Source organism: Zonotrichia albicollis, chromosome 2 (assembly GCF_047830755.1).
Source record: "Zonotrichia albicollis isolate bZonAlb1 chromosome 2, bZonAlb1.hap1, whole genome shotgun sequence".
Classification (NCBI taxonomy): Eukaryota; Metazoa; Chordata; class Aves; order Passeriformes; family Passerellidae; genus Zonotrichia; species Zonotrichia albicollis.
The window spans coordinates 54113598-54125233 of NC_133820.1; the positions used below are offsets into that span (position 1 = coordinate 54113598).

General features: G+C 34.8%; 1 protein-coding gene across 3 annotated transcripts in view; it reads left to right on the top strand.

Moving 5' to 3' along the window:
• Nucleotides 1-6838, top strand: part of DYNC2H1 (dynein cytoplasmic 2 heavy chain 1) — a 143796-nt gene extending 136958 nt beyond the window's left edge. For all 3 annotated transcript variants that reach the window (XM_005482581.4, XM_074535163.1, XM_074535164.1), the window contains exons 88-89: nucleotides 2699-2815; nucleotides 6307-6838. In XM_005482581.4, coding sequence (XP_005482638.2) covers nucleotides 2699-2815; nucleotides 6307-6465 — 276 coding nt within the window. In that variant the 3' untranslated portion in view covers nucleotides 6466-6838. The remainder of the gene's footprint in view (nucleotides 1-2698; nucleotides 2816-6306) is intronic.
• The last annotated feature ends 4798 nt before the right edge of the window (nucleotides 6839-11636 follow it).

Consider the following 11636-nt stretch of genomic DNA (forward strand, 5'->3'; position numbering starts at 1 on the left):
CTGCTGCAGTTTGGATCATATCATGGAAAATTATGGCATTAATTGGTAAGGGAAGATCTGTTGCAGAGAATTTGAAATTTGGAAACAGACGTGCTTTGGACCATGGTATCAGCCCACTTTCTACTAAGGTATTTTAAAGAAACATAGTCTGTAATGTGTAAAAATAAGTTTTTTGAATCTAAACTAGTACTGATAGCTGTGAACTGCCAAATTCTTTGTGAGAGTTAAAATTTATGGTCAATTTCTGCCATTACTCTCTGGTGAGTTTCAAGGATACTATGATTATATTACAGATGCTGTGAAATTCAAGTCTATCATAGTACTTGTAATTTCTCTATAGTGTTTATTATAGAAACAAAAACATATTGGTGTACTCAGTCAAATGGTATGGAAAGTACATTGTTCTAGTATTGTTGGGGTTTTTCTCTTAATGTCTTTTAATGTTGAATGAAAGTAGAAATTGGGTCCTAATCTTCAAAGGAGTTTCTAGCATTGGTTTCCAGGAGAAGTTTTCCAGGAGATCAAATGGTATTTTCCACAACTGTAATGTCAAAGGCACTGCAAATACCAAAGAAAAGTGCAGTAAAAAGTTTTTTCAATAGGTAACCCACTTCTATAGAAATTTCTTTCAGAGATGTTCAGGATAGCCAGACCTTTGAACACCCTAGCAACAAACTTCAAAACTGCTTCATCAGACCAATCTTTGTCCAATAACTTTGCCATAGTTATTTATTAAACTATGATCCCTAAAAATATTCCCTGCAGAAAGCAAGAAGGACAGAAAGAATAACATAGGAGATGAATCTTTCTAAAATTTGTGTGAAAGTTAGACAAAAAGTCTACTCTGAACTTTCCATCTGGGATTGTTTTGGTTCAGGTTATCCACAGCTTTGGTGGTTTTGCTGTTAGTCCTAGTCTGTATGAAGCACAGATTGCTCTAAAGAGCATTGTCACTTCTCTGGTCACTGTCTGTCCAAGGAGAAGCACAGCTTTGTTCTATGGCTTTTTAAATGCCATGTTTTATAATATTTTTTTCATATTAAAATTTTTACATCTGCATTTTGCACATTGTAAGGAAGATTCTCCAGCTCTGCTGGGAGAATAAAAGAGAAATATCAGTTTAAAGAAGCAAATCCTTGAAGAGTGTAATGCCTGTCTGCAATCAAAAGAATAATTAGAGATTAAATATGCAAAATGTAATCTTAGCTAGTTTACACTTAATATATTATTAATTGAAAACACCTAACACAGGGGAGGAAGGCATTGCTTTTCAATCATGACAGTAACTCACATTGTGTTACTGCTTTATTCCATCTTTTGGTGTGAAATACATAATTTTAAAATACTAAAATTACCTAAGGAAATTATATCCATTTCATCTATGATACTAATCTTCATTGTAACATCATACTTTAACTCCTTTATGCAATCTGATAGATGTTTCAAAATTTCTTGCAAGGGAAAATATATTGGAAAATTACATTTTTCTCCATTTTCCTTATGTGATCACTCCTCCAATTTCCAGCGACATTGTGTTTCCTAATTCCAGCACTGCTTTATGAACCATGCATTTGGTGAAAGCAAACCTCAGTATGATAAATTTAATTCAGGCTTTAGTACGATAGTGTAACAGGCAGATGATTTTCAGATTGTAGCTTCTGTTACATATCTGCTGCAGCTGGATAGTTAGCCTTTTGAAAAGCTGCATAAAAGTTATTATTGAATTAAGTTTTATTACTGTTAAAATGGAAGTTGTCACTTCAGCAGGCCAAAATAGTAGTAGTAATAATAATAATAATAATAATAATAATAATAATTTTATTACTATTACTATTACTATTACTATTACTATTACTATTACTATTACTATTATTATTAATGTTAATGTTAATGTTAATGTTAATGTTAATGTTAATGTTAATATTATTATTTGCAATCTAGAAGTATTTGTACTGAGGAAAATAAAGCTATCAGCAAATATTGGAATTAATTTTTAAGGAATCTAGAATAGAGGTCACCAACTTATGAAAGACTCCAGAGAAGAAAAAATAGAACCTTTAATTCAGAGGCTGAAATTACTTAATTAAAAGAAAACACTTGAAAGATGTTGCAAATAAAGCATTGCATAGTTACTTAAGGAGCACCTGTGATTCTTATTTAATTTTTTGCCAAACAACAAAATGCTTGTCTAAGAAGTTTTGAGTTTGTTAAATAAAATTTTCTCTCATATTATTTCAATGTATTTTGTTTGCCTCTGCTGAAGCTGTGTAGTTGCACATTCCATTCTTTGAAAGCTGAGCTCAGACTTCCAAGCAGGAAGTCATGCTTATTGCAGTGATTGTTCTTCTCTTCTTCTCGACATTTTAATGGCTGTGAACTCGGCTGTTGCTATCATAATTCCATTAATCAAATGCCAGGCAACTGCAGTTTCATAATTAATGACATTTACAGGTATTTTTCTCCGGCATTTCAAAGAATGTGAATCCAAATCAGAGGAAGTTCACAGTGAAGTGTGGTCCAGATCTTGCTTTTAAATCATGTTTCCTCTTCTCACAAAGAACATAACAGTAATTAATTTCCTGTCATTTAAAAATTTGCTCACAGTAAAAAGGTTCATCATTTATTAAAGCACAGTGTAATCATTATTGACATTTTAATTCTGTTATTTATGTTTGAATATTTTATATTTCCATGGCAGATCAGTGGCTTACAACTGGAAGGTTGTCGTTTCGATGGAAATCGACTTTCAGAAAATCTGCATGATTCTCCCAGTGTGTCATCTGTTCTCCCTTGTTTCATGGCCTGGATTCCACAGGTACTAAATTATTAAAAGCCCTAAACTTTCAAGACCCATAATTTTATTTTTTCTGTGTAGTAGCTTTTCAGTATGATGTTGCTGACCTGTTTTCCTTTCATTTCAAAATAAAAACCACAGTCTTTACTAGGAAAAGCAGTTACATTATTTAAAACGGAAACTTATTGTTATTTTGTTTATATTCTTTAGCTTATATTGCTTATATGAACTCGAGGGCTTTATTTCAGTCATACCTTAGTTTCTTTGTCTTTTAAAAACATTGGCATGTTTTCAAACCTTTATTAGTAAATATATACATATGTTTGGAGTTCATTCCTAGAATATATTTTCTTTGCATTTTAAATATTAAAGTAAAATGCAGTGGCAGTAAAAAAGAGAGATTATGATGTGAGCTGTAAGCAAAGAAAGCCTTTCTCCTACTTAAACTAATTAAAAAAAATGTCACTGCTTGCAGATTTTAAGATGAAAGAAAGTAATCCAAACAGTAAAATCTGCTACTGCTTCTGCCTTTCAATTGGCATAGCAATTGCTGATAAATAACTCAAAAAGTCAAATAGAATATATTCTAGGGTGTGTCTTTTAACAAAAAATTGCTTATTATGGACTTCGTCTCACTTACATTTAGGAAGCCCATCCCATCAGAAGATATCTGGGATGAGTCTGCCGGGTGTGACTCTAGAGACAGCCTAGACCTCCATGATGGCCTTTGTGTATTGTGACAGATAATGCACAAGGAGCTCCATTGCTAACACTCTGCTGTATCCCAACTTACTTTTTCTCTCATTGTTATTTCCAGCAGGGGAAATATAGCATTATATTATAGTACAGCATTAGAAGTATAAAGGTCAACAGATTTAGACCTTGAACACAGAAGTAAATGCTAACCACCATCTGCACCATTGCTCCCAGCTTGATTAAGAAAGAAAATACTGAAAATTTTAAAAAAGGACAAAAAATGAAAACATCACAAAAGCTCTTACAAAGTTGACCAGTGAAGGATTTCTCAGTTTTTTGGTATTTACAGGTTTTGGTTTTTTCACCTTAATAAACAGATTCCTAATTTACTTGAGAGGTGGTGCATGGGATAAATACAGAATTGCCAGACATTCTAATATATTGGCTCAGTGGTGGATGTGGAGGATGGTAATATGTGTGTTTTTCCATGATATCACCAAATGGAAACACATTTTAAATGAGACTTCTTCATTGTTCTGAAAGATGTTCATCTTGTGTTTGAAATAAAACAGATTTTTTAGTACTTTTCTTAATAAGACTATTTTTTTTAAACTCCAAAGGTAGGATCCAAAAGTTATATGTGAAATCAGCAGAGAGCTTTATCTGTACAATTAAAAAAATAGATACTTTAATAATCAATGAATGAACCTTTGTCAAATGTACTTATATTTGAAATGAATAGCAACTGGCATCTTTGTGTTGGAAAAAAAATCTAGTTCTTATAAAACACAGGCCATAACCTGTCAACTGCCCACTTTTTAAATACAAAGTGTATCTAAGGAGAGTTTTTCTGAATTGGTCTACCCTTGAGTTGTTTTACAATCACTGTAAAAATTGACTATAATCAAATACTGTGCTCAGAAACCAAAGCAAAATTGGAAATCATTCATTTCCCTTAATTTAATTATCTCTCCTTAGGAGAAGAGTGCATAAAATTGAACATATTATCTTAGAATTCTTAGGTTTTGAACTTGTTTTCTTTTCTCCATAAATACAACTTTTGAAATCTAGTGAGCAAAAGTATATGTAAAATGTAATGTTTTGAAGTAATTTTCAACCAAACTCAACTTCAACCTAGGGAATTTCTCTGAGAGAATCCCCTCAAAATCCTGCAGTGCTCTAAACAGAATATTTTTAGCTATTAACACTATGATTATTCTCATATTCATGCTTATTCTCATAAGCTTGTTCTCTTATTCTCACATTAAACTGTGAAGGTCCTTTCCATTTTTAATCCACTGATGGATCCCATGCTGTGAAGGGTGTCACTAAAGGAGATGGAACTGTGTATGAGGCAGTCTAACAAAGAGAACTTTTGGATTGTACTTAAGCCAAGGACATAAGGATTTGTGACTTAAAAAGACTTCCACAGAATGGTTTTAACCCTCCAATAATGTTATTCCTTAAAACATCAGCAGGATGGAGAAAGGCACAAGAACAGATATTTTGTTCCTAAAAGTGTAAAAACAGGTCTTTGAAAGCAAACTGGCCAGCTTCTGGCTCCCAGCTTTGGCAAAATTTAAATTCTGATTAATATTTTACTCTCAGTCTGGCCAGTATTTTGTCTTCTTCAGTAGTGTTAACCGAGGAATAAATGGACTAAGTACAGTCCTTCTGAGAACAGCTGAGTTCCTTGTTATAAATTATTCTATACAAATATTACCACACATAAATCTTCTGCAAGGATTGAAACACTGTTGTTCAAAAGACAGGGGAAGTTGATTTTCAAAAGGAACAGCAAAATTCTTTAGTAATGATTTTATACTTCACATGCAAGGCAAAGTACTTGAAGCAGTTATTGTTTGCATGTTTCCTTTTTCCTGTTTTTAGTTATTTTCTAATATTGGAGCATCACTAACTCACATTTGATGTGATTTGAGTTAAAATGGCACTCATTTTTATTTAAAATTCTTTTCTGACAAGTCTGCTTCTTTGTTATTTTGCTCTTGAAAATCTGACATTTTCCTGTTGACAGGATGGGACATTTTGAGTTTGACAGAAAACATGCTTAATATGCATCAGTTGAATCAAACCCTGATCTATTTGTAGTAACTAAATACATCATGGGTTGAAATTAAGTGCTGTAGGAAGTCTTGATGGAGTCTTTGAGCTCAGTTCTGTGGTCACACATATGGACAGGGCCCCATGCAAAGCCCTAGGAGGAAATCAGGCAGTTTGTGGTAGGCAACAGAGAGGAACAGTTCAATAAAGTAGCCTGGAAGGGGTGGGGTAAGGATTTTTGGACTGTAGTTCCTGCGGTATGATGGTTGCAGGTATCTCAGATGACACCAGGGGCTGTGCCTCAGGAGGAGGGCAGGGTTTGCTACAGGGGTGGAGGGGGCAGTAGGGTCTGCCAGGGCTCTGCCAGGAGAGCTGCTCCCCACACCACAGCACAGGGGCTCCTGAGCAGCTTTCTCCCTGCAGGAAACTGATCTGCACTTCCCTTAGCCTGCTTTGCAGACACTTTTGATGTGTGATTTTTGGGAGGGTTTTAGCTGAAGGAAGATTTTCATATGTAGTTCACAGGATCACCCCTTTTATTTCCTTCCTGGCCTTTGAGTTATGGAGAGAGAAATTTTTCTGAAGTCCCTGCTTCATTCAGTCCTTCTCCTTAGTGCCCTGAATGAAGACTTCCTTGTCCAAGGCTGCAGTGTCCAAACTGTATCTTAACTTTAGTTACCATGCCAGTGGAGAATATTGCTTTCTCGGGCTTTGTTGTCTTTTAATGTGACAACTAAGAGTTTGTTTGTTGACAGGATGCATATGGTCCATATTCTCCAGAGGAATGCATATCTTTACCAGTCTACTCTAGTGTGGAGAGAGACCGTGTGGTGACAAATATTGATGTACCTTGTGGAGGAAACCAAGACCAGTGGATTCAATGTGGAGCTGCTTTATTTTTGAAAAATCAGTAATCTGAAAGTGCATCAACTTGTGAAGTTGAGTCATTTTAACATCTAATTTCTTACTTACCCAAAGAGAAATTTAGATTCATCGTTTTTATATTTTTAAAGCAATGATTTATTAATTCCTGTTTATTTTTTCAGATGTATTTAAATAATTCTACTTGATAGAACTTCAGTGTATCTTTGTGGGATATTGTAAAAACTGACATGGCACTATTCAGCAAACTGCTAATTCAGATTATTTCTCTAGATTGTAATATGGTGTATTTCTTTCTTGAAGTTGTTGAAATCTCTTCTGGTTTGCTCAGAAATACTGAATAAAAATTCAAAGTCAGCATTTTTTCCTTGATCTTTTTTTTTTCATTATCCTTTTGAAACTGTTATTCATATGCCTCTGTTATTTAATAAAATAAAAATTAAAAACTTACCTTTTGTAACTGAAATTTAATGCTTTACTTGAAGATAAGAATCAGGATAAATGTTTGTCTCTTTTAATGATGTTTTACTTGTAATTGTATTTCTTTGTATAGCTAGTAAATAATAGGATTTTGATGACCTTCATGTGGAGTTACAAAGTTAGATTACTATCATGGGTATTATCTAGAAGTTACTGAAAAAAAAAAGAGAGATTTCCATCCAGTTGTTAAATGAAAGACAGAGGGATTTAATAGGGCTTTTGGTCTGTGACATGAGAAACACCTGGGATCTTGTAATTAGTGCAGGATACCCAAGTTTGATTTCACTGTTTCATGATGTGTTGGGCTGGGATGCTGTCATAGCATTGGAGTGCAATTAGACAAAATCCTAAAATCCAGCAGGAAGTAGCATTACTGATGTCTCAACATAACAGTTGAAAGTGTCTAATTTTTAACTGGAATTACACACCTTATGAAGGTATTTTTAAAAGCCAAAGGCAAAGCACTTTCTTGGTTTGCTTGGAAGACAAAATAGATGTTTTCAGTCTGATATATCTGATAGATTTTAAAATAATTTTGAATTAGTATTTAAATTAAGACTATATTTCACTTTCCTGATATTTTTCGTTGATGGTTTGAGGGAGAGAGAAGGAAAGCAGAGAAAAGATTGGTCCCATTTTCAGGTCAACTTCTGGAAGCAAGCATTTTTATCTCCTCTATTGTTCATGCCTTAAACTTGGTCTTTCATCTCTATTTGGAAAGTTTTCCATTTTATTTGTTCTTCTAATATATGTCCTAAAATAATTTGATACAATTGAACATACATTTTTAAAATTGAATCCTGTCTAAAAGCAGAATAGACTTACTTAATACTTTTCAGATAATTGCCTCATCTTCCTTTATATATTTCCTTCTAACTCACCAAAGAGTAAAAGGGTAGAAAATTTGGGAAAAAATGGGGGGGGGTGTGGGAGGGAAATGACAAAGTCTCTATCAGAACAAAAGCACTTGTGTAAATCTATGTACAAGCTCTGTAAAGATTTAAAGGGTTACTTGTCCAGAGAAAATATTCTGCCATACTAGACTTTCTTGAAGATGAAAAGTTTTGCATAGGGCATACTTTTAATTCCCTTAGGCACATGTAAAGAACATACTGCAACTTTCCCTTTTGGATCCAACTTTTTCATAACATATACTGAATTTCAGCTCTGATATATCTCAAACTGAGGGATCAGTATACTGGCTCTTATGAATTCCAGCTTCTTTTTAGTGTCAGGTAGAGAAATACAGATGCTCAGCTGTTTGGACAAAGATGTCTAGAAAATAACACATCTTCTTTTAATTTACCTTGCAAAGAAAGCAGAGACATAGTAGGTGATTTTGATGACCTATCTTACTTATAATGGGAAATAAAAGTGGTGAGTGATAGAAATCATGAAAGAAATTATTAGAAGAATATTCTAGGAATTTCCTTGTTTTTTTTTTTTTTTAATTTTTCTTCTCTCCTCATTATAAGCTTCAAAATGCCTTCCAGATTGCCAAGAAAAATATGATTATTATTTAAAGTCTCCCCTTTCAAGTCTCCTCTTGCTATATATGTAGTCTTACTGATTCTACTAATATACAGATATTGATCCTATCACAAAGAACAGATATAAAAGAGACTCCTCCCAAACCACCACACCGTATTTCTATTTCAGGGTCAGGAACTGATTCAGTATCTTACTGATGACTTGTCTGTATCCTAATCCCTCAGAACTGGCCTATCTCTGGAGGTTTGTAACCTCTTCTATCAGCCACTACTGCCATGGATTTAGAACTGTGGAATATTTCTCAGCCAACAGCATCAGGAGTTTTGTTGCCAGACACACATTCATGCATTTCTGTCAGAGCCTTCTCTTAGCCAGCTTGATTAAATCTCATTTTGTTTGGTTGTCCTCTCAGTTTAGAGCCCTTTCACATTACTGGGACTGTCGATTTGCTTCTGCTCTTTATAAGGCATTCCCTGACTGATATGAAAAAACCCCCAAGCTTCTTAATGTTTAGCTATAACCGGAGCATTGAGTTATATTTTTATTTGGACAGACATCCTGTGGGAGCCCATTGAGGCTGATCTTTGTTACAGATGTGAAAGGCTCTCTCTTCTGAGGTATCTTTGATGTCTTTATATTTTTTTCAGCACAGGACAGAAAACTGATTTAAATGTCAATCTAATTTTTCAGCTTGAAATCTAGTAGATTTTTATTATGTAATATTATCATCACAAAAATACCCCCAAACCTTGGGAGCTGTATATTACACTCACAGTGTATTAAGCAGTGTGTTTGATACTTCTTTTGTTTAAGTGATTGAAGTTTACTAATCTTTCCTTCTCATAACTAGAGTTATAAACCTAATGTTTTAGATGGCTCACAGATGACCTAAAGAGGAAAAAAGAAATTACTTATCATTTGTTCCTTGATACATATTGTCTGTTTGCATTGTATAATATGCTGTCTTTCTACCCAATGTTGTAATTTAAATGAAAGATACTATAGATAACTGCTACTCTAGATCATAGAAATTGTACTTTTGGCAGAAAAAACAGAACTGCAGAGTTTTTATTACCACCAAAGTGCAGCTGTATCCCATGCATAAGCCATTGAGAAGTATGAATCAGTAAACATAAGAAATAAAAACATCAGAAATGCCTTAATGGTCTGGAAAGGGTTTGAAAGAGTCTTTTCTGCTATTCAGTTTCAAGGGTATAGGAACTTATAAGACTAAAAAGAGATATATAAAGAGATCTTAGAAAACACACATTACTGCTCTGTAAACACTCTCTTTTGAAGACTTGAGATCGGCAAATCTTCAGGAAGTGCAAATTGTTATCAACAGAAATCAAAGTGACAAAATGCAAAGTGAAAAAAAACCTTAAAAGATAACAAAACCTTTGAAAATAATGAAGATTATGCGCTAATATCTGAATGTCCTTAAAATACAAACAATTTTTTACAAATGCATGTATTTTAACCTTGAAGAGTTTCTTCCTTTTGCACCGTATAGCAATCAAGTTTCTGTGAGATATTGGTGCTGTTCTCCATTGGATGACGTGCTGCTTGGTGCATTTAGCAAATTCACTGCAAGTCTACTGACACAAAGTGTGCTGTGTACCCAAACAAGCATACAGGTTTGTTAAAGAGTCAGACTCACTTTGTGCTATTTGGGGTAAACAGCCTTTCAGAAACAAGACCTATGATGTTGATAGAATACTGCACATGTCTTAGTGCTAAGTTAAGTTGACTTAGAATTTTTTTCCCAGAAAATTTTTGGAATTTCACTAAAGTCCAAATGCTGCAGTGGAAGGCAAGTTATGCAAGTTATGCTGAGTATAAATAGAACTGGTGATGCAAATTGTCTTTTCCCTCTGTTTCTTTATTTCAGCTTTCAGACACCAATACTCAGAACAGCAGTAATTTCTCCCCAAGCAGCTATATCGCTGTTAGAGTTGGAGGGGGAATAACCTGAACTCCATGCTCAAAAGCATCAAATACGAATTATATGAATTCTTAAACTGATGGACTGTCTTTCAACAACAAAATAGGTTTGCATAAATTCAACTTAATATTGGTTACCATAATAAAAATGTGCAGCCTTTACCAGGACTAGAAATTTCCATATGAAGATTTACATAGACATTTTTAATTCCCTTTAATTTTTACATTTTTAATCCTTTGCAAATGAAAGGTGTGAATAAGAAACTACATGTGGGAGAGTCTGAAGACCAATAAAGAGTGGGTCATGCTTGAGAAAACAAGCTCAGCCTCAGTGGGTCCTTATGCTTTGTTCTCCTCTGAAGATGTGCAGCTTCATCAGTGCACTGGAGCTCTTCACAGCTCGGAAGCTTCCCTGGAAGCCCACGTGCCTGAGCGGCCATCCTCCTGCATCTCAGCTCACAGCCTCCAGGCAGTGAGGCTGCATAACTCAGCCCCATCTCCTGGAGCTGCGTTTCTCTTCAGATACTGAAGCTCCTTACAGCAGAGCTCACCAAATGAGTGTGTTTTAAGAACTGCCAGTCTTTAAAATCTAGATTTCCTCCTAGTTCTCATGACCTAGAAAGCAACAGAAGAGGTTTTTTGTTTTCACTTTCTGTGTGTTTGGTGCAAACAGAAAGACTTGCCACTGGCCTGTTTTAGAAAATCACGGAGCAAAATTGGTGTTCTTTGAAGAGCTTCACAACAATTACTGTTAGTATGGGCTACAATGTGCCTCCCAAATAGTTCTTAGGATATGATATTTGTGGAAATTGAGGTGGTTATTTCTTTTTATTTTAAAGTTGAATTAATTTGACTTAATTATAGCACATAAATAATCATGATAGGATATCCAGAGATCTTTGTACAGGCTAGTTCTAGAATGAGTGTGAAGGTATGACAGGCTACTCAATGCAAGAATTTGGGTATACATCCTGTGTGAGAATATGCTGCAATTCTATTTTTTCCTCATCAAAGCCATCTGCATTGCAGTGTCTTGTCCAACACATAAATTAACTGAGAGCACATGTCGTTTGAGCACAGTGTAAATACCCTGCCTGGTGTTCATTCTGCTGGGTGATCCTGTAAGGGAAGCTGCCTGAACTGCAGTGAGCAGATGCCCTAGGTGGGTGTCAGATCTATGTACGCTAACTGCGAGCAGTTTCTACAAAAGTGTCAAAATTGCTACTGCCTTTGCATCTCAGGAGACAGCAAGCTGCCCCAGCTCTCTTTAGAAGAAGTCTTAGATATA